A 19,310-nucleotide genomic window follows, 5' to 3' on the forward strand; every position below is an offset into this window, starting at 1 on the left:
ATGCTGTCGCTGTAGGGAGAGGTGACTGCAATCACCAGGCCCCTAATGGGTCCTGGGGTATGCAGAGGCCAGATGCCCTGAGACTAGGAGCGGCTGGCTTCTGGTCCCGCCCCGCCCCGCCCCTCCCTTCGGAGCTCCAGGCCCCCAAGAAGAGCTTCCTGTGGAGAGGCCTGCCCAGCTGTCCTGGCTCTGGGGGTGCCGGCACCACAGGCCACCCCTTGCCCCAACCTTGTGTCTGCACCCTCTCTGGGACCCAGGGCCCTTGTATGGGGCGCATACTCTTCAGCTGCCCCCAGGAGAGGAGGGGATGGCCGCTGCCCTGCACTGGTCCGACCCTCATTTGGGGAGCAGGCTCCTGCGGACCTGGCCCAGCCTCTCTCTTTCCTCTGTGGAGGAAGCAGGGTAAAAGAGATGAAACTGCCCCAGGAGCAGTGCCCCGCCCCCCCTAAGTCGCCAAGGCAGGGCCGCTGCCTGTGGGATGGGTGCTGGGCGAGGCCGTGGGAAGCTGGGGAGCAGGGTCGGCTTGCAGCCCTCCCACCTTCTGGTCTAGGGGCATCCCTTCTGTGTCCTGTCCAGTTGTGGCCTCCACTGGCTCTGATTCCGCTGTGACTGGTGAATATTCTACATTGATATTTCAAGGCAAATGGGTTACCTTGTTGTCTGCGCCTCCGGGAGGAGGTGGGTGGGAGTGAGGGGGGATCCTGCCCCGCCCCGCCTCGCCCCGCCCCGCCCAGGTTGCAGCTCGTGGGAGACGCGGCGGCACTTGCAGACGGTGCCTGGCGGTGCCGCCGTGTCTGTAGGGCGTTTTCCAAGGTCCCTAAAGATGGAAGAAAAGAGGGCGGGACGAGGGTTAGACGGACGGGTGTCGCAGCCAGTCAGCGGGGGTAGAGCGTGGGGTTTCCGGTTCCGGCGCCGCACGGATCTTGGCAGGTAGGCTCCGCGGCTCGGCGCCGGCCGAATCGAGCGGAGTACCTGGCTTCCGGCCAGGGCCAAGCCGGGGAGCGGGGTCTGGTCGCACCGGGGTTGAGGACTGGGTCGGGTCTGGCTGGGCTGCGGCATGACGGCGGCCCCCGCCCCTGCCTCTCTCCAGGCGCGCCGCGATGCCCCTGCACAAGGTCCCGGTCCACCTGTGGAAGCAGCTCCTGCTGCGCGAGGGCTTGTGCTCCCGCCTGCCCAGCCACTACCTACGCTCCCTGGAGGAGGCGCGGACGCCCACGCCCGTGCACTACAGGCCGCACGGGGCCAAGTTCAAGATCAGTCCCAAGAACGGGCAGCGGGAGCGCGTGGAGGACGTGCCCATTCCCATTTACCATCCCCCGGAATCCCAGCTGGGGCTGTGGGGCGGCGAGGGCTGGATCCTGGGCCACAGATACACCAACAATGACAAGGTGGGTGATCTGGGGTTTGCTGCTCTCCCTGCTGGGCACCAGAGCTGACAGGACAGGACAGTCTGGGGAACGTGCTGATAAGTAGAGTTATAGTTTGGGCAAGTACTGCTCCCTGTGAAACCAGCTGGGCACTCTGAGACAGGTGGTCCATATGGGAAACAGTCAGTGCAGAGGCCCTGGGGTGGTTGCCCAGATCAAGTGTAAGGATGGGGAGGAGGCCTGTGTATTGAGGGGAGGTAGGAGAGGTGAGGTCTGTGCTCACCTGTCAGCCTTGAGCACCACAGTTTGCCTTGCCTGCTTCTCATAACCCAAGGCTGACACTGCCACTTCCCCGCTGCATGTAGGAGGGCTGAGAGACTGACCCAGGCCAGGCCTCCTGAGACTGCCCCTGACGCCGGGCTGTCTCTGGTGGGAACCCTGGAGGGGGCTGCCCAGTCTCTGGGAGAGGCTGGTGTCTCCCTTTGCCTTTGGCCCCTAGGTCCCTAGTGTAGGATATGATGACCTGTGGACGATGGTGTGGTATGTCTGGAACACACACCAGCTACTGGGAGGATCTGGGGGTACCAGGCTGGCTGAGGAGCAGCTGACCTCTTGGTGGGCAGTCAAGTCCACAGGTGGGGGCTGGTCCACCCAGCTCCATGTCCCAGGCCTCAGGAGGGTGCCCCGAGCCCTTGGGCCTGTAGGCACACAGTCTGTCTCTCCGCAGCTGTCCAAGAGGGTGAAGAAGGTGTGGAAGCCACAGCTGTTTCAGCGTGAGCTCCACAGTGAAATCCTGGATGCAACCTTCAGTGTGACTGTGACCATGAGGACCCTGGATCTCATTGATGAGGCCTATGGGTTTGACTTCTACATCCTCAAGGCAAGTGGGGCATGCCAGACAGCACACAGTGGGTCCTCGTGGGCAGGCTCAGTGGGCACACTGATGTCTGGGGTGGAGGGTCACTCAGTGAGAGCAGCTGTCTCCTCCCCTATGCTTAGGCTGTCTTCTGTTCTGGCCTGGGGGCTGGGGCTGCCCACCTGGCCCATTGCCCTGCCAGGCTGGCCTAAGGCCCACCCAGTGCTGGGGACAGGCAGGGGAGTGGGGCCCTACTGGCAATTCCTGGTCCCATGTGTAGCCTCCTACCAGACCCCAAAGGAAGACCTGTGCTCCAAGTTTGGGATGGACCTGAAGCGAGGTATGCTGCTGCGGCTTGCCCGACGGGACCCAGAGCTGCACCCGGATGACCCCGAGAGGAGGGCAGCCATCTATGACAAGTACAAGGTGAGGGCTTTGGCCTGTGCTTCCTGCTCCGCGTGGGCCCCCCAGTGCCACCCCCGCCTCACTGCACCCCCCCGTCTCTGCCTGTCCAGGAGTTTGTCATCCCAGAGGCAGAGGCTGAGTGGGTTGGCCTGACACTGGACGAGGCTGTGGAGAAGCAGCGGCTTCTGGAGGAGAAGGTGAGCATGTGCGAGCCCCCCTGCCCTGCCCTCTCAGGGGTGGGCCCAGCGCCAAGCCCTGTGGACGGAAGGGAGGGGCCACAGCGCCGGTGGGCTCCAGGTGGCACGTTCTCTCCCATTAGGGTCCTGATCCTCTGTGCCAGCTTCATAAGTTCATGAACAGAAAGACTTGGTGAAAAAGAGCTGGATTTTTACACCATTGGTTTATTTGGCTGTCCAGGGTCCCTAGAAGAGTCTGGGGTCTGTGGTAGCTTCTGGGACCGGGAACCCACCTATGACACAGCAGCTGCAATCCATGTTTCTTCTGCTTGTTTTTCTGCCACCACAGTACCCCAAAGCAGGAACTCCAGGGGCAGGCGCCTGGTCCCTGTGTCCCCATGAGAAGGTGGCCCCTGTCTCACGGACAGGGCACTGCCCTCTGGGCTGGGGCCTGGGGGTGGCAAAGAGTTTGGTCTGTGATCAAGCCTGGGGGACCTAGTCCTCTCAGGCCTCACCCCTCTGTTCGGGCAGCAGCAGCTGGATTCCCACCTTTCTCAGGGCTCTTCACTGACCTGTCTTGTCCCCGTAGGACCCTGTTCCTCTGTTCAAGGTCTACGTGGAGGAGCTGATCACACAGCTTCAGCAGCAGGCGCTGTCTGAGCCAGCGGTGGTGCAGAAGAGCCAGCGGGAAGTGGCCACACAGTGACCTGCTCCTGACAGCCAGGCTCAGCCCCCCTTCAGCTCTGTGGGCACAGAGCCTGGCGTGGTGGCGAGAGCACCCCCTTCCTGTGTGTGCTCCTGGGTGGAGTGGACTTTGTGGAGGCCCTGATGACTCCCAGAGGCCTGAGGGAGCTCTCTCCCCACCCAGGCAAAGGCCCAGCGAGGCAGGGCCACTGTACTTGGTGGGGGCAGTGCAAGTAAAGTCTGAGCCAGACTGTGTGTGTGCTGCCCTGCTTGGAGGACCGGGGCTCTCCCTGCAGCCCCTGACCCCCTGACTCCCTGCCCCAGAGCCCCAGGATGTGGCTGCGGTGGGTGGTGGTCCCGGCTCAGCTGGGAGCCAGGGTTTTGTTGTGCTTTTCTCGCCTCTGGGAGAGAGCCCAGCATGGCTGAAGGCGTCCGCGATAGAGCAAGAGGCGCTTCCCCCCTCCCCGTCGCATGTCCCTGCCTGCGTGCATGTGTTCTCCAGAGCAGGCGGGGAGGCGGTGGCCTGGCTTTGGGGGTGACAGGGATGTCCCCCCACCAGCTCCGGAAGGCTGTGCTGGTGGCAGCATCTGTGGGCAAAGCCTTGAATTGGGAGCTTCGGTCAGTACCGCCCTGTCTCTGTCACTTAGAGAGTGGGCAGCGTGGCCTGTGGTGTGGCTGTGCCTTCCTTGGCTGACCCGTACTTGATGCCAGGTAGGGATGTGGCTCCCAGTGAGAGGCTGGGCCAGGTACCCTGAGGCTTCTCTTACTCTGTGATTTGGGGGTGCCTTGACCTGACCCTTACCTGGAAGTACTGAGCTTTGAGACCGTATCAGGCCTTTTTGGGGTGTCCAGGAGGGTTCCCCTGACTTGGTCCTGGCAACTGACTTAGGGGCACCAGGTTTCCCTGAGGGGTGCTGTTAGTGGGGACATCTGGGCTTGTCCATGGGGATGCAGCTGTAGGGGCACAGCCATGGGAGGGCCCCAAGACCCCATGGCTCATGAGGTGACTATGGAGGGTTGGGGCCTGCCCTGGAGGGAGTGACGCTGAGGTGTCTGTTTACAGCTGGGAAACCCTGTCACCAGTCCCAAATTCCTTTGGGAGCACCTCTGGACCCCACGTGTCTTGATGCGCTAAAGACAAGTGTTTTCCCACACAATGTCCCAACTTTGTGAAGAGTTTTTAATTAAAAAAATTTTTACCAAAAGCTGCCAATGAGAGAGCAGGGGGTATGGCGGTCCTGCACGATGTAGCCCAGGTGTCCCAACCGAGGCCTCAGCTCCAGCCAGTTGGCCCGCATTCTGGACAGGCCAGCCTTCCCAGAAGCTGCACTGCAGTTCCTGTGGTCAGCCATGCGCTAAATCAGACTGAAACCTTTGCAGCCTTGGCCTGTTCCCTGGGTCTTCCCTGCAGTGTGCACCCAGGATGTCCCCAGGTGATTGATCTTGGCTCTTGGGCACCCCTTGCTGAGCTTTTCCATTCCAACTAAGGCCACAGGTCAAGGGGGACTCTTGCCAGGACCTGTGGGGTTCATGTATTGGATTCTTAGGGTTGGAGCAGGGGTGGGTGGGGGTGGGGGTGCTCTGGGCCTTCGTCTCCATGCCAGCAGTGGTGGGCCTGGTTGGAGACTGAGTCCCAGCCTGCATTGGCTCTGCTCCCCAGTGCCCCAGGCTGCCGGTGAGCAGGAGCTCAGCATGGCCTCAGCCGATCATTCACGTACTTGTAATTTGAGTGGGGCTCAGGTGGCCTTTGCCCTGAGTGCTTTTCTGGCAGGGGCAGTGTGAGTTTCATCAAATTCTCACAAACATCCTCGATTCAGAAAAGGTTAAGCGCTCTGTGAGTGACACCCCAAAACCCAGGTCTGGGACAGGCCTCTGCAAGCTGGATCCAGCATAATATTCACCTTGTGGGGTGTGGCGGTGGGGACAGGGACACAGGACTGCGCAGAGAGCCAGGGTCTGTGCTGCAGGAGCCCAGATGGCCACATGTTCCTGCCCTCCACGCACACCCTCTCCAGGGCTGTGGGCCCAGCAAACCTTCAAAAGCCTGGATTGCGGGTTAGGGTGTGCTGACCAAGTTCAAACCCTCCCAGACCAGGGCTGCCCTGACTAGCTCACAGTAGGTGAAGGCCATGCCCCTGTCCCTGCACCAGCTGGGCTGCATTTCCCAAACCTCCAGGGGCCCTCAGGGGCAAACCCCCCTCCTTCCCCATGTGTCCCCATGAGATTGGCTGAATGTGTTTCCATGACAACAGCTCAACCTGTTAGCTTCAATGGGAATGGCTGTAGCTGAGGACTCGGGAGGGGTCCCTTGGGACCAGGGCAGTAGAGGATCCTGGCAAGTGTGGTGTCCCGAGGCCTTGTGTCCATTGTCTTGTTCCAATGCCCCTGAGTCCCAGGAAGGGCATCAGGATCCCATCTTGAGATGGCACAACACAACAGGAAAGGTGGGGCCCAGTCCAGGGCTTTGTTCTTGTTCCTGACCCCTTGCCCTGAGTCTTACCTGAGTCCTGCCCAGGTGTGCACTGACTGCAGGAAGGGGTGGGTGAAGAGAGCAATCAAGTCCCAGGCCCCTGCACCCCTGCCTTGCAACCTGTCAGGGTGCTAAGGTCCCAGGGGAACATGGTGAGGCCCACCCGTGTGCACTGCCTTACCCTCAGCTTGTGCTTGGACTCCATCTCCACCACCACCCACTGCCACCCCGCGAGCCTCTCCCCAGCCCCTTGGCTGGAGGCTGGACCAGGTGCACCCTCTGCCGCAGCACAAGGGAGCCCTCCCCAAGCTTACCTGAGCCCCAGGTGGGGCCCCTGCCTCTGGACCTTCCCAGCACCCCAGCTGACCCAGGCTGGTCCCCACCCACACCTGTCTGCTAGTGGCAGCCAGCATGGCAGGGGAGCCCTTGTGACCGGGCAGTTTGGGGTGGGTCCGGGCCAGTGTGAAGAATTCTGAGGCCAAGTCTGGGGGTGGCTGGGCAGCATCTGCCCTTAGCTCTGGGCCCGGCCTGCCCTGAGCCTGGCTCCCAGGTTCTTCCGGCCTTGGCAGTGGACTCCCCAGTAGGCCCTAGGCCCACCCCAGCCCTGTCCCCAGGGGCTCAAGGCTCACACCGCTCCTCAGGGCTCTGTGGGTATCCTTGCCTCAGTCTGTTGGGCAAATGTGGGTGGGCCTAGGCCAGGAAGTGGGATGTGGCCTCCTGGGGCTCTCGGCTGTGTATGTGGTGCTGATCCCAGGGTCCTGTGGACAGGCCAGGGGCTGTCAGATGGGGGTGGGGTAGCTCTAGAATTCTCAAAGCCCTGCCACCCCAGGATGGTCGGTCCTAGTGAGGCTGCACTGTGGCCTTGCTGAGAAGTCCTGACCTTGAGACATCGGGAAGACCTCACTGAGGGGCCAGTGCTGACGGGCCCTGAGGACGGAGGCCGAGGGAAGAGCAGGTGCAAAGTCACTGGGGTGAAGCCACTTTCCACATGGCTGGCAAGTGTCTGCTTGGTGTGGCCAAAGTCCCAGGGTCCTGCTGGGTGGGCAGCAAGGCCTGCAAAGGCTCAGAGGGGACTGTGGGCCTAGCTGTGTGTTCACCAGGCTAAGAAGTGTTGGGGAGGGGCTGGAAGGCAGAGATGAAGCTGGCAGGCCCAATGGGGTCTGAAGTGGGCTGAGAACTTGGCTGTGCCTCCCTGGGAGTGGGGAGTCCCCCTGCTCTGCCTCCTGTCACCTACTAGGACTGGCCTTCAGTCCCTGGGGCAAGCCTGACCTGAAGTCCTCCTCTCAGCAGGGCTACAAGGGCACTGTTCCTGCTTCCACCAGGGGGTCAGGCGGAGCATGGAGTGGCTTGGGGCATGTCCCAAGAGGGACAGGACCCCTCACACTGGACAGGCGTGAAACGCACACACAGGGAAATGCTGCACTGCTGGTGCAGAGCGGCCACATCCAGCCAGGCCTGACCCGACCCTCTGAGGGGATCCCCGAATGGGCCCGCCGGCGGCGCTGCCTGCTCCCCTGGCAGCCAGGAGTGGCCTGGGGGTGGCGGTGTCTAAAGGGGCTGGTTGCCATGGCTACCGTAGGGTTCCGAGGCCGTCATCTGGTCCCTGCCTCAGCCAATCGGCGGTGGGAGCCCGAGCTGCAGCCTAGAGCCACGCTTTTTCCTCCCAGCCACACAGTGGCCAAGAGCAGGGACCCGCTACCTGGGGTGGCCGAGGGGGCGCTGACGGCCGGCCAAGCCCATCATGGCAGACCATAGAATGGAGGTGCGTGAGCAGGCCCGCGGAGCCAGGCAGGTGAGGTAAGCCGGGCAGGTGGTGGACAGACGGGCAGAGGAACAGGCGGATAGGTGGGCGTGCTCCCTGCTACCCATTGTTCTTGTGGCCAGCGCCCTGCCCACCCCACCCTCTGCACCCCGCATGCACACACACACACTCACATCCTTGCCCTGGGACTGGCCCCCTGATGTCCCAAGGAAGGGTCATGGCAGAGAGACAAAGAGGGCAGCACACAGCTGGCTGAGTCCTTCTGCACTGTGGCCCCCCAGGCCGCGCTTGCGGGTCTCTCACTCAGACTTCACGTGGAGGCGGCGTCAAAGACCTCCACCTGGTCAGGGCCCTCGACTTAAGAGCCACCCAGCCCTTGGGGCCACCACTCCCGGGGCTGGGTGACAAGCCATGTCAAGTCAATGTGGCCTAAGAAGGTTTTTTTATTTGAGAAAAAAAAAAGAAGCAGAAAAAAGGGGAAAAATGTCCATCTATAATGGGAGCGGCCAGCCCAAGATGGATCAGAAGTGCCAAATCCCATTACTCGGGACTTCAGAGGACAGGCCCCGAAAAAGCAGCTGCGATTAAGAGCTTGTAAATGGAGTGTCCTTTGGTGATCAAAGAGAGCCATCCTTGTGCGTGTGCATGTGTGTAAGTGCAAGCGTGTCCAGGAACGTGCACTGTGGGGCTGTGCGCTGCAGCGTGGTGAAGCCTGGCATGTCCCTTGCCTGCCGCGGCCATCCTCCACGTTGCTTGTGTCCTTGATGCCATGTGTGCTGTGTGGGTGTGCCCGGGGAGGCAGCGGGGTGCAGGCGAGCCTTGGCCCCCACCACCCACACCTGGCCTTGGACCTCAGGCCCTCTGGTAGGCAGTCCTGGCTGTGCCTCGTCCCCTCACCTGGCCTCCACCTTCTTCTCCTGCGGTCTGTTCCTATCCCCAGGTTCGTCCCAGACAGGTCTGGCAGGGGCTGAGAGCACAGGCCTGGCTGTGGGCAGAGCCAAGTGTGAGGCTGGGCAGTGGCTGCCTGTAATCACCCGCCTGCCGCCCGCTGCCCTCAGAGAAGGAGAGCTCCCAGATGGCCTGGCGAGCGTGTCCTGGAGGTTCAAAGCCTCTGTAGGCACAATTGTTAGGTTATTAGAGAAACTCTGAGAAGCAAATCTTTTAATCCACTGTGGCTAATCCAATGCACTTTTGTTTGCCAAGACAGATTCTGCAGCAACAAAGGGCTAGAGGGACCCTGGCATACATAATCACATACTTATAATTTGGCCATGGAGGCTGCAGGGCTCCTCAGCAGCCCAGAGAGACAGCGAGAGACAGCAAAGCAGAGGGCAGGTGGCAAAGAGACTGGTGCAGCAGAGGCTGACCTGGGGGTTGTGGGCTGTGGGTGAGGGCAGTTGGCCCTCCTGGGATGGCATCTCCCCACCTCCCAACACAAAGTCCCCAGCTACAAGCTCATGGGTGGCCCCTGGTCCAGGGACTGTGCAGGTTTGTGGGGCTTGATGAGGTGTCAGATGGGGTGGGGGTGGGGGAGAACTTATAACTAACAAAGGGGCATGTGGCCTCCCCACTGGGGGCCTTCAGGGATGGGTGTCAGGACAGGAAGGGTATTCCGGGGAGGGGGCAGCTAGGACACAGGCATGAAGGTCAGCGTGGCAGGAGGGCAGATGTGCCCAAAAGGGGAAGGGGAAATGGCCTAGGCTGCCCAGGCAGGCAGGACTTCCCCTGCTTCTCCCACAAGTCGCCTGAGCCCCCTCGGGTGCCCAGCCCCTGTATTTGGATACCACGTTCCTAGGAAAATCAAGCTGGGGTTGGGGGAGCCCAGCAGCCCTGTCCTCTACTTGTGACGTGTCTAAGATACTTGACCTGGGCCTTTGCCAGCATGGGCTCCACCTTGAAGCCTGGGCTCATTTGCAGAAGTCACATACAGACCTCTGAGGCCAGCAGGGTTGGGTCAGGACCCTCATTTTGTGAAGGATGATTCTCTGGGTCAAAGAGGTGCCTGCCTACCCAGAGTCACTGGCTGGACCAAGACACAGGCAGACACTCAAGTCTCCAGGGAGGCAGGAACCGGGCCAACCCTCGCGGCACCTCCCCATGTCCCAGAGGCTCCCAAGCTGGGGAGGCACTGGGTTATAGCGGGGTGGGCTACTCTCTGTGGCTGGTGGGGGCCATCTCATACCTATGCCCACCCTCCAGGCATGAGCTTATGTGACCATTCCTTGGACGCACCCCTAGACACACCCCAGGGGGCAGAATCCTCCAGAAGGGCAGTGTGGGAAGATGTCCCTGCTGTGCCTCTCAGCCTGGAGTCAAGATACCCTCAGGACACTGGGGGTGAGACCTGAGGTAGGGGGTGTGCGTAAGGCACCCTGGGAGGGAGTGTGCTGCCCTTGGGGCCCACGCACCTACCACCATGCCACTGCTTTCCTGTTGGCCTTGGGGCCTGACCCTTAGCCCAGGCCAGCAGGGATTGAGGGGCTGGGCCAGGTCTGCTGGGCGAGTCCTCCATGCAGGGGATGTGGGACGAGCACCGCACTGGCCGGCTGGGCCACTGAGCAAGGGGAACAAGCAGTGACCATGGCAGGTGCTTCTGAGACCCTGCCGCACGCCCCGCAGCAGCTGCGTGTGTCACTCCCCACCCCTCTGAGGGCAGGACCCCCTTGCCTGGAAAGGGAAGAGCACAATGACGTGTGACATGCTGCATGCAGCTGCTGGTAGCTCCTGGGTGCAGCGACCATCGGGACAGGACGACACAGAGCAGCAGGGTTAGAAGGTGGTGGTCGTGCCAGGTATCAGGCAAAGCCCTGCGCGTGTCCCATCTGCCCTGCCTGGCACTGGGTCTCATCTGCCTAAGGTGGCTTCAGCTGAAGGGTTGGCAAGAGAATTCCAAACAGCAAGAGGGATGCAAAACGCCAGCATGGACAGCACACCTGCCTCACAGGTGCGAAGGGCAAGAGAAGCCAAACACAGGATGGCAGAGGCAGGAGGCCCCAGCCCAGGGTGCCCACAGGGAGGCTAGTGGCCAGGAAGCTCGAGGAGGCACTTGCTCGTCGTGGGGCAACTGCTGCAGTCGCAGGATGGGGCAGACACCCCGCCTTCCACCGCCTGACAGGCAGCTCTCTCCTGTCCCCGGGGGCCCTCATCCGCACCACCCGCCTGCTCTGATGGGTGAAATTATACTGACCTTCAAGGGAAAGGAGGAGCTTCGTGGTTTCCACTGGATTGTAGAACTTCTAACTGGCTGCACAGAGGAGAAAATGGAACCCACCCCTAATTCTGCTCTCGTTAATAACCGGTATTGACGTTCTGGGATGGTTTTTCAGCTTTCCTGCCTTTATACACATTTTCTATATTCAGAGAAGTAGGCACTCTGTACATGTGGTTTTATAGCTTTTCTTCTTAGTGTTAAATCTCACGACCTTGGTGTTAAGTCTCCAAGTCCTTTGCTCGGATTGGCATGGGGTCACAAACAGCATCTGCCTCTACCTAGAGCCAGCGGAAAAAGGACACTCAGGGACAAGGGATGGAGCTCGGGGGCCTGGGCTGATGGTGGGAATGTGGCCGGCCAGTGTGGCTGGGGCTGCACCCTTGAAGGGAAGCCAACTCCTCATGCACCACAACTGGATGAGCCAAGGCCTTCCTCCCTCCCAGGGGCCTCACCTGCCCACCCACCCTACCTCCACACCTGTGGGCCAGGTGGAGGGTCAGGGAATGGAAAGCGTGGAAGGGGCTCAGCCTGAGGCTCGTGTCTCCCACCAGAAGCCCTGATCAGGGCCATCCCTCCTTGACCTTACCTCCCAGAAAGATGGTGGGGACCTGTCACACAAGATCCAATCTCTAGCTGACCCGCCATCATGTACTGGGCCACGTGGGTGTGCCTCAACATGCCTCCTCAGCGCACCTTGGACGATATCTCCGGATCACTTTTAATAGGCATTTTTCCTCAGCCACGTGGACCAACATGTAAGGCTTCAAAGCTCACTTTGAGGATTCCTTTTTTGTCTAAGGAAACAATTCCATTTCTCTTCTTAAGTTTTTCATTTAGTTCCTGGAAAGCCTAAATAAATGTCATCTACAGTTAATCAAATCAAAGCCTCTAGAGGCAAACTCCTGTTCCTGGTCAAAGGTTGTTTTAAAAGGTCTCTGATGAAAACGGTGCTCTCTCACAGAACCCGCCTGTTCAGAGTGAGCTTCCAGGGCCGTGTCAGGCCTCGGCTCTGGCCGCTGCAGGCGCTAGCGCTGCCTTTCCTGCCTCTCTCCCGAGCCTTCTCTGAGCCCCTTCCTGAGGTCCCCCCCAAGACAACCTCCCCTCCATGCCTGCAGTTATAACCCACTGTAACAGGCCTGCTTTCTGACTACCTTCCTGTCCCTGCAGGGTGAGTGCCCCAAGGAGCCAGAGGCCCAAGGGCCCTGTTCTAGTCCCAGGGCCTGGAGACACCTGCAGCCGCGGGCCAGGAGGAGGATGGGTACGGACACCACCCCAGGAGCCTGGTCTGGCCTCAGCAGCTCCGCACAACCAAGGCAAGCACTGGGGGCCTGTGTCTGGGAGTCAGGGGCAGCCTGAGGGCCAGTGTGCTGGGGGTCCTGCTGTCTGTCCAGCCCACTCAAGAGGGGCTTGTAGAGTATCCCCTTTGCTCAGCACTGTGGGGCTTGGAGCAACCCCAGCTGGATGCAGGTGACAGGGACACCTGTCAGGATCCTCGTGGGGCCAGTGTTGGTTCAGCAGCATAGCTCCTGTGATGTGCTGTCAATACCCATGGCCCTAGTCCCTGCCCAGCCTGCTCCAAGGCATGGTGATTGTTTTAGAGGATGGCCTGGGCCCTTGGCTGGCTGGGGTGCTTCCAGCAGACCCTATGCTGAGTCCTGGGAGAGGCAGGCTGGCAGTGGCTGGGGGTTGGGATGCCTCCGTACCTGCTCATCCCAGGTGCCACTGGTGGGCAGCCGGGTGGGAGGCTGGCTGGTGGCTCAGGGAACCCCGAGCTGGGACTTCTGCCCTTGCTGGGGAACTATGTAGGATGAGGTTGGGCAGTGAGGATGAGCTGTGCCCAGAAGGTACCATGGCATTAGAGGTACCTGGGGAATTTGAGAGAGCAGCATAGTGGAAGCATGAATGTGGGCAAGTGACAAGATGCCCAGGGAGGGTGGTGTGGAGGAGATACCAGGGAAGGGAGCTGAAGGGCTATAAGGTACCAGAGAGCTGGCCAGCTGAGGGTTGCCGGGGATGGAGTGGGATGCATTGGGAGCCCTAAGGCGGGAGAAGGTGAGCAGGACCCTATGTGGCTTGAGCTGCAACTTCCTTATCTGTAGAACTGTGGTATAGTTGTCCCCTGGGAGCTGCTGGGAACATTTCTTGAGGTGCCAGGCCTGGTGTAGCTCTGTGGACAGGGTCCTGTGTGGTCATGGTGGGTGGCAGAAGCGATTCCTTAGGCGCAGTAATCCATTCCTGGTGCCCACATCCTTCCCTCAGGGAGGGGCCATGGTGGGTGGGCAATATGGAATTGGCTTGCGGGTTAGGCAAGCGGTGCCATGGTGGCAGTGGGGGGCGGGAGGGGTGGGTACAGGATGGGGACACGCAGAAGCCCTTGCTTTTGGGTGGGCTGGACCAGTGGGACCCGAGGGCAGTGATGGGAAGGAAGGGTTGCCCTTATCCAGACCTTGGATAGTGTCTAAGAGAAATCTAGATAGGACCCAGCCAGGGTGGGGCCTCAGCCAGTCCCCGCTGAGGGCCCTTTGGAAGCTGGGGCTTCCGCCCAAGTGACAGCCAGCATTTATTGGATGCCTACTGCCTACTGTGTGCTCTGACCCTGAATCTGGACTGCCTGGGACTCAGGGGGCGTGGAGCTCAGCTTCTCAGGGTCCCGGCCAGCTGGGGGACAGCAAGCATACAGAAGGGGGAGACAGGGACTCTGCGACCCGGCCAGGCCGTCCTGGTGGCCACCGTCATTTAGGGACCCTCTCGGGGTCGCCCCCCTACGCCCCACTCCCGGACGCCCCATCCCACGTAACTGAGGTAGTTGTCCGCCGCCGCCCGCTCGGGGTTTCTGGGAGCGCCTTGCTCCACCCCTCGCCCAGGGCTCCGCCCTGCCGGCATGCCTGACCCCGCCCACGCGTTCGGTCCAGCTCCCAGCGCCAAGGAAGCCTAGGGCGCTTTAGGCCTCGCACGCACGCTCGAGGTCCCCACGAATTCTTCGCCCTTCCCAGCGCTTGGTCTCGGTCTAGAGCTCTCCGCCCCGCCCACGGTCCGGTCCCGCCCCACGCCCCGAGTCCCGCTCCAATGCCGGCCCCGCCCCGCGCTCTCTTCCCGCCTCTCCCCACCGCCCCGTACACTGGTCCTGCCTTGACTCTTGGCCCCGCCCCACGCCGCGGTCCCCCTTCCGGCGACCGGCCCCGCCCAGCGCCCTCTTCCGGTCGTTGGCTCCGCGCCCCGCCTCTCGCCGTCGGCTCCGCCCCCGCACTTCCGGGCGGCGCCGGCGGGGGCGCTCGGGCCTGGGCTCCGGCGCTGTGGCCTCGGGCTCCCGGCTCCGGGAAGCGGTTGCGGCCGCCGCCGCCGCCGCCGCCGCCGCAGGACCAGCCGGAGTCGGGCCGGAGCTGCGTCTCCCGGAGCGAGCCGGTGAGAGCGGGCGGCCGGCCTCGGCGGCGGCGTCCTCGCGGCCTGCCACGCGCCCGCCTTCGGGCCGTCGCGCTGCCGCCGCGATGGGGGCCGCCCGGGGCCGCGCCAACGTTCCGTTCCGTCCGCCGCGCCGCCGTTGAGCGCGTGGGCCGTGCCGCAGCAGCGCGCCGGTGAGTAGTTTGCTCCGGCGCGCATTCCTGAGGGGCGCGGGCTGTGTGGCGCGTGTAGGCCGCGTAGGCCGGGCGGGGAGAGAGTAGGTCCTGCGGGGAGGCTGTGCGGGCCGGGCGGGGAGGCCGTGAGGGGCTGAGAGGGAGGCCGGGCGGAAAGCCTTGTGCGCAGGTTTGTCCGTAGATGCTCGCAGCAGGGGAAGAAGGCCTGAGCCGGTGACGTTGGGTGTGTGAAATGGGGGGAGTGCGGGGTTTGTTCCAGCAGAGCAGGCGCTCTAGGTGAGTGGAAGGCTGTGAGGAAGATACGGGACTCGAGAAGGGGCGGCGGGCCTCCGGGAGGAGGCCGGCGTCCGCAGCCGATGTGCTGGGTTTGCACGGTGCGGCCCGTGCGCCTGGGCATGTTTCCGGGTGTGGGTGAGGGGCAGAGTAGCTTCTGGGTCCGGGCGTTGTGTGCAGGATCCTGGAGACGGGTGGACCCAGAAGCCCCCCCGCCCCAGGACCACCGGCGCTCGTCCGGAACCGCGGAGGGCATTCCCTCGAGGCAGAGGGGCCTGAGGCTGCGTCCCGTGGTCGGCTCGTCGGAGTGGCTGTCCTCCCTTCAGGTCTGCGCCTCGCCCCAAGAACCCACTTGTGAGTGTGGGTCCTGGAGTCCAGCTTTCTCCCACATTTTGGAATTCAGTCTCCCGTGAAACGAGCTGCACAGCCAGGGCGCTGAAACTTCTTCAGCTCAGCACTGAAGTCAGTAGAGAAAAGTACGTCAGTTCTCTGAGGATTTTTCTCAGTCTAGCACTATCGCTCTAAGGTAGTTTATGAAGAGTTCTTACTGTGCCCCTTCTTTTTGCTTGCACTTGTGTTCCATGCTTCTTCAGGAAGAATCGCAAGCATACTTGCTCCCCCAGGCCCTGTGTTGGAGAACATACACAGGCTGAATCTGACTCCCAAGAGAGTCAGCAGTATCTGGGTTTCAATTTTAAGAACTTCTGTTCAGGGAAGGAGGATTGGAAAGCATATACAATACAGTGTTTCTGTTCGATTTTCAGCAGGTGTTGGTGTTTCTTGGATTTGTAGTTTCAGAAAAGCTAAATGGACTTTTTTGGGTTACATTGGTCATTGAGAATTTAGGCGGTGGGGGGATGGATTACATGTAAAATAGTTGCCCTAACCCTTGAAGAGTTTAATGGACAGTTGGGAAAATGTCAGAGTCACGCTCTGTTACTTCTATGCTCTACATAAATCAAAAAGTTCAAAAGTTTTATTTGAGTAAAATAAATATATACACATCTATAGCATCGAGTAGGCTGCTGTGGTACCCAGGGGGTATGCTTTTGTAGTGACTAAAGTAGATTTTTAAATGCAGTATCAGAGCTGTAGATTCCTTTAATGGAGTCCCTTTATTGGTGGTGGTTACAGGCTGCTGGCCAGATTCAGTGCTTGTGGGCATTTGACTCCAACCTGAATTAATATAACCGCTTTGTGTGTGGTGTGTACGTGTGTGCACTAAATACTTGGTGTGCTTCTGTGTGGGAGTGCAGAGATTGCAGGAGTTGAAGCACGTTTTAGTAATGTCAGTAATTTGGAGAGGTTCATGTGCTTCCAGGAACACCAAAGGTCTTCTGTCAGTTGACAGCCAAAAATAGATCTGAATTTTAAGAAATGTTTCTTCTGGGCAATGAAAAGTAGTTTTAAATGATTCCGGGAACTTGTTCACACGTGAATTAAAATGTTAGTCTTTTAAGACAGCCACAGTTTTGTAATAAAGGGGTCAGTCTTGAATTTGTTGCTCTTTCTATGCATAGTGGTTTAACGTCTGTTAAGTGCTAATGTTCAGCATCTATAACAACAGTTGTTTTCCTTTATTGTTGATGAATTAAATGTATTGGCTCCATTAGTTGCCAGACCTTGTGCTCAGTGCTGTGTGACCTGCAGAAGATTTTTAAATCAGACTGCTACAAATAACTTACATAGAAGATGTGAGCATCTAAAGAGAAAGTGGCAGTGACTCAGAATTAACCTCCCATTTGAACACAGTGACTTGGTTCTTTCTCAAGGCTAATAACCACAGAGTATCTCTAAGGATAGGCTCAGGGGGCTGGGTGTGGACCTTCTTTCCTGAGATGGCATCTGGGACAAGAGTACATTAGATAGTAGTTGATGAGCTGGAGTGGAGCTAAGACAGTGAAGTTGCTCATTCCATGTTGGTGGGGCTCCAAGAATGCGACTGCCGTGGAAGTGGTCCATGAGCAGCAGGGTGCACAACCTGTGAGCCTTGACCTTGAGAATAAGAAATAGGCTTTTCCTGCTGTTCTTGCTGAGACCTAGATTGCAGCCTACCAGTAGTTTTCATAAAAAGTCATTATCTGTAGAAATGTCATTTGGGGCACGTATTTGTGATCCATTGTCCTTTTCTGGATGCTTCTTGCTTGCAGCTATCAAAGCTGCTGGCAGGCGAAGTATGTGCAGTGTGAGAATGCTTAGGAGGCAGATTACATGTAGGCCCAGGCCAAGAATGCGTAGTGGTGGCCAGATAGAGCTATCCTTTGTGTTGGTCCAGGTTTTAGGATTTTATTTTGCTTCTCCTGTCTTGTTCAGAGCTCCAGGCATTTGGAACTGACATGCTTCTCTTAAGCGCTCTTCTAGCTTCTTACATGCTTCTTACACTGGGAGGCTTTGTTGCAGTCATCCCCTTTGGCCAGGTTGAGAGGCTTACTAGCCCAAGTTCATGGGCTCTGTGAGCTCCTGTAGGATGTGATAGGGAGGACCAAAGACCATGGCAGAGTTCTGACTGAGGACAGTCTTCCCTCAGACCCAAGACAGGCTTGTAGCAGCAGAGAGAATGAAACCCATAGTTCCCTGACCTCTTCAGTGGGTGGGTGGTTTGGTTTTCAGCCTGTGGAGCTACGTGAGTTGTATACTTCCTCCGTCAAAAAGAATTAATTGTGTTTTGATCTCTTTTTCTCCATACCTTCTCTGTTCCTTATAGTACTCATTGTTATCCGAAGGATACTTTCCTTATAAGCAAGGTTTTAAGAGTTAAGTGTGCCTTTCTGGTGGAAGCATTTTTAAGATTGTCCACATTGGCAATGTGAGAAGGCCCCTGTGCATGTGCATGTGGATGGTGTCCTTTGTTTGCTCAGTTGATGCTGAAGGTGACCCATGATTAACTGCTCTTTTTAGGTGTGCTGAGGAAGGAGCAACTTGCTGTGTGTTTTGTATGTTGTGAGGCATGCTAAGTGTGAAGTGATGGGGTAGGGTAGGTAGAAAGCATGGCGACTTGTGGGCCTAGAGAATGTGGGGAGTGGACACGACCACCACCTTACGGTTTGTGATGGGCCTTCCTTTTCATTTCTGAGTGTCACAGAACCCATGGGGCAGGTAGGGTGCCCATCCTCATCTTACATGTGCGGGACTGGCTGTTTATACAACTAGGAGGATTGAAAGCGCCTTTTTTTCTTCCAGGCCTCCTGCCTTCCTGGAGCTTAGAGGGAAGGACTGGTTATGGCCAAGATGGGAGGTCCCCAGGCTGCTAAGCCCTGTGATGTTCTCACAGAATGATACTAGGGGAGTTGGTGTTCTCTGTGTCTTGAGCATTAATTTTTTAGTGCTGGAGATATTCCTGTAGTTGTAAAAGCTTCCAGGAACTGTTCTAATATAGTGCAAACCTTGTGATGAAAGACTGAAAATATAAACTGAATTTCCACTTTGAGTTCGAGTGGGAGGGCATCACTGTGAATTTTGTCTTGAGAAAACCTCTGAGGTCATGTTTCCGTGGACCCACTTTTCCTAATGCTTGTCCTCTTAATGGTTTCAACAGGACAGATTGATTCCCTTTGGAGCTGTAAGTACTGATGTATTAGGGCGCAGCGCTCGTTGCTCATTGGTGCACAGTCCCAAAATGAGTGTCCAAGAGCAGGGTTTCCCCTTGGACCTTGGAGCAAGTTTCACTGAAGATGCCCCCCGTCCCCCAGTGCCTGGTGAGGAGGGTGAGCTGGTGTCCACAGACCCCAGGCCCATCAGCCACAGCTTCTGCTCCGGGAAGGGTACCGGGATCAAAGGTGAGACTTCAGCAGCCACTCCAAGGCGCTCAGATCTGGACCTGGGGTATGAGCCTGAGGGCAGCGCTTCACCCACCCCACCTTACTTGAAGTGGGCTGAGTCTCTGCACTCCTTACTAGACGATCAAGATGGGATAAACCTGTTCAGGACTTTCCTGAAGCAGGAGGACTGTGCTGATCTGCTGGACTTCTGGTTTGCCTGCAGTGGCTTTAGGAAACTGGAGCCCTGTGATTCAAATGAGGAAAAAAGGCTGAAGCTGGCCAAAGCTATTTACCGAAAGTACATCCTTGATAATAATGGCATTGTGTCCAGGCAAACCAAGCCAGCCACCAAGAGCTTCATAAAGGACTGCATCATGAAGCAGCTGATCGATCCTGCCATGTTTGACCAGGCCCAGACAGAAATCCAGTCCACCATGGAGGAGAATACCTACCCCTCATTCCTCAAGTCTGATATTTATTTGGAATATACAAGGACAGGCTCAGAGAGCCCAAAGCTCTGTAATGACCAGAGCCCTGGGTCAGGGACAGGAAAGGGCATACCTGGATACCTGCCCACTTTGAATGAAGATGAGGAATGGAAGTGTGACCAGGACATAGATGAAGATGATGGCAGAGACCCTGATCCCCCTGGCAGGCTCACGCAGAAGCTGCTCCTGGAGACAGCCGCCCCGCGTGCCTCCTCAAGTAGACGGTACAGCGAAGGCAGAGAATTCAGGTGAGTCAGACAAGAGGCTGTGCTCACCTCCTTGAGACCT

General features: G+C 58.6%; 2 protein-coding genes across 7 annotated transcripts in view; both read left to right on the forward strand.

Moving 5' to 3' along the window:
* The first annotated feature begins 728 nt into the window (after nt 1-728).
* MRPL28 (mitochondrial ribosomal protein L28) lies at nt 729-3,738 on the forward strand. 3 transcript variants are annotated; one of them, XM_036916000.2, is made up of 6 exons: nt 729-849; nt 1,091-1,388; nt 2,095-2,247; nt 2,515-2,649; nt 2,739-2,825; nt 3,394-3,738. In XM_036916000.2, exons 1-6 carry the CDS (start codon nt 824-826, stop codon nt 3,508-3,510), a joined length of 816 nt encoding a protein of 271 aa, XP_036771895.2. In that variant the 5' UTR covers nt 729-823; the 3' UTR covers nt 3,511-3,738. The 3 variants fall into 3 exon arrangements, with proteins under 3 accessions (XP_036771895.2, XP_036771892.2, XP_036771893.1); XM_036915997.2 differs by having other exon boundaries at nt 800-930; XM_036915998.2 differs by lacking the exon at nt 729-849 and adding an exon at nt 950-968.
* Nucleotides 3,739-14,364: 10,626 nt separating this feature from the next.
* Nucleotides 14,365-19,310, forward strand: part of AXIN1 (axin 1) — a 64,365-nt gene continuing 59,419 nt past the window's right edge. For all 4 annotated transcript variants that reach the window (XM_057487733.1, XM_057487734.1, XM_036915992.2 and 1 more), the window contains exons 1-2: nt 14,365-14,503; nt 18,312-19,270. In XM_057487733.1, coding sequence (XP_057343716.1) covers nt 18,393-19,270 — 878 coding nt within the window. In that variant the 5' untranslated portion in view covers nt 14,365-14,503; nt 18,312-18,392. The remainder of the gene's footprint in view (nt 14,504-18,311; nt 19,271-19,310) is intronic.

This window comes from Manis pentadactyla, chromosome 10 (assembly GCF_030020395.1).
Source record: "Manis pentadactyla isolate mManPen7 chromosome 10, mManPen7.hap1, whole genome shotgun sequence".
Taxonomy (NCBI): domain Eukaryota; kingdom Metazoa; phylum Chordata; class Mammalia; order Pholidota; family Manidae; genus Manis; species Manis pentadactyla.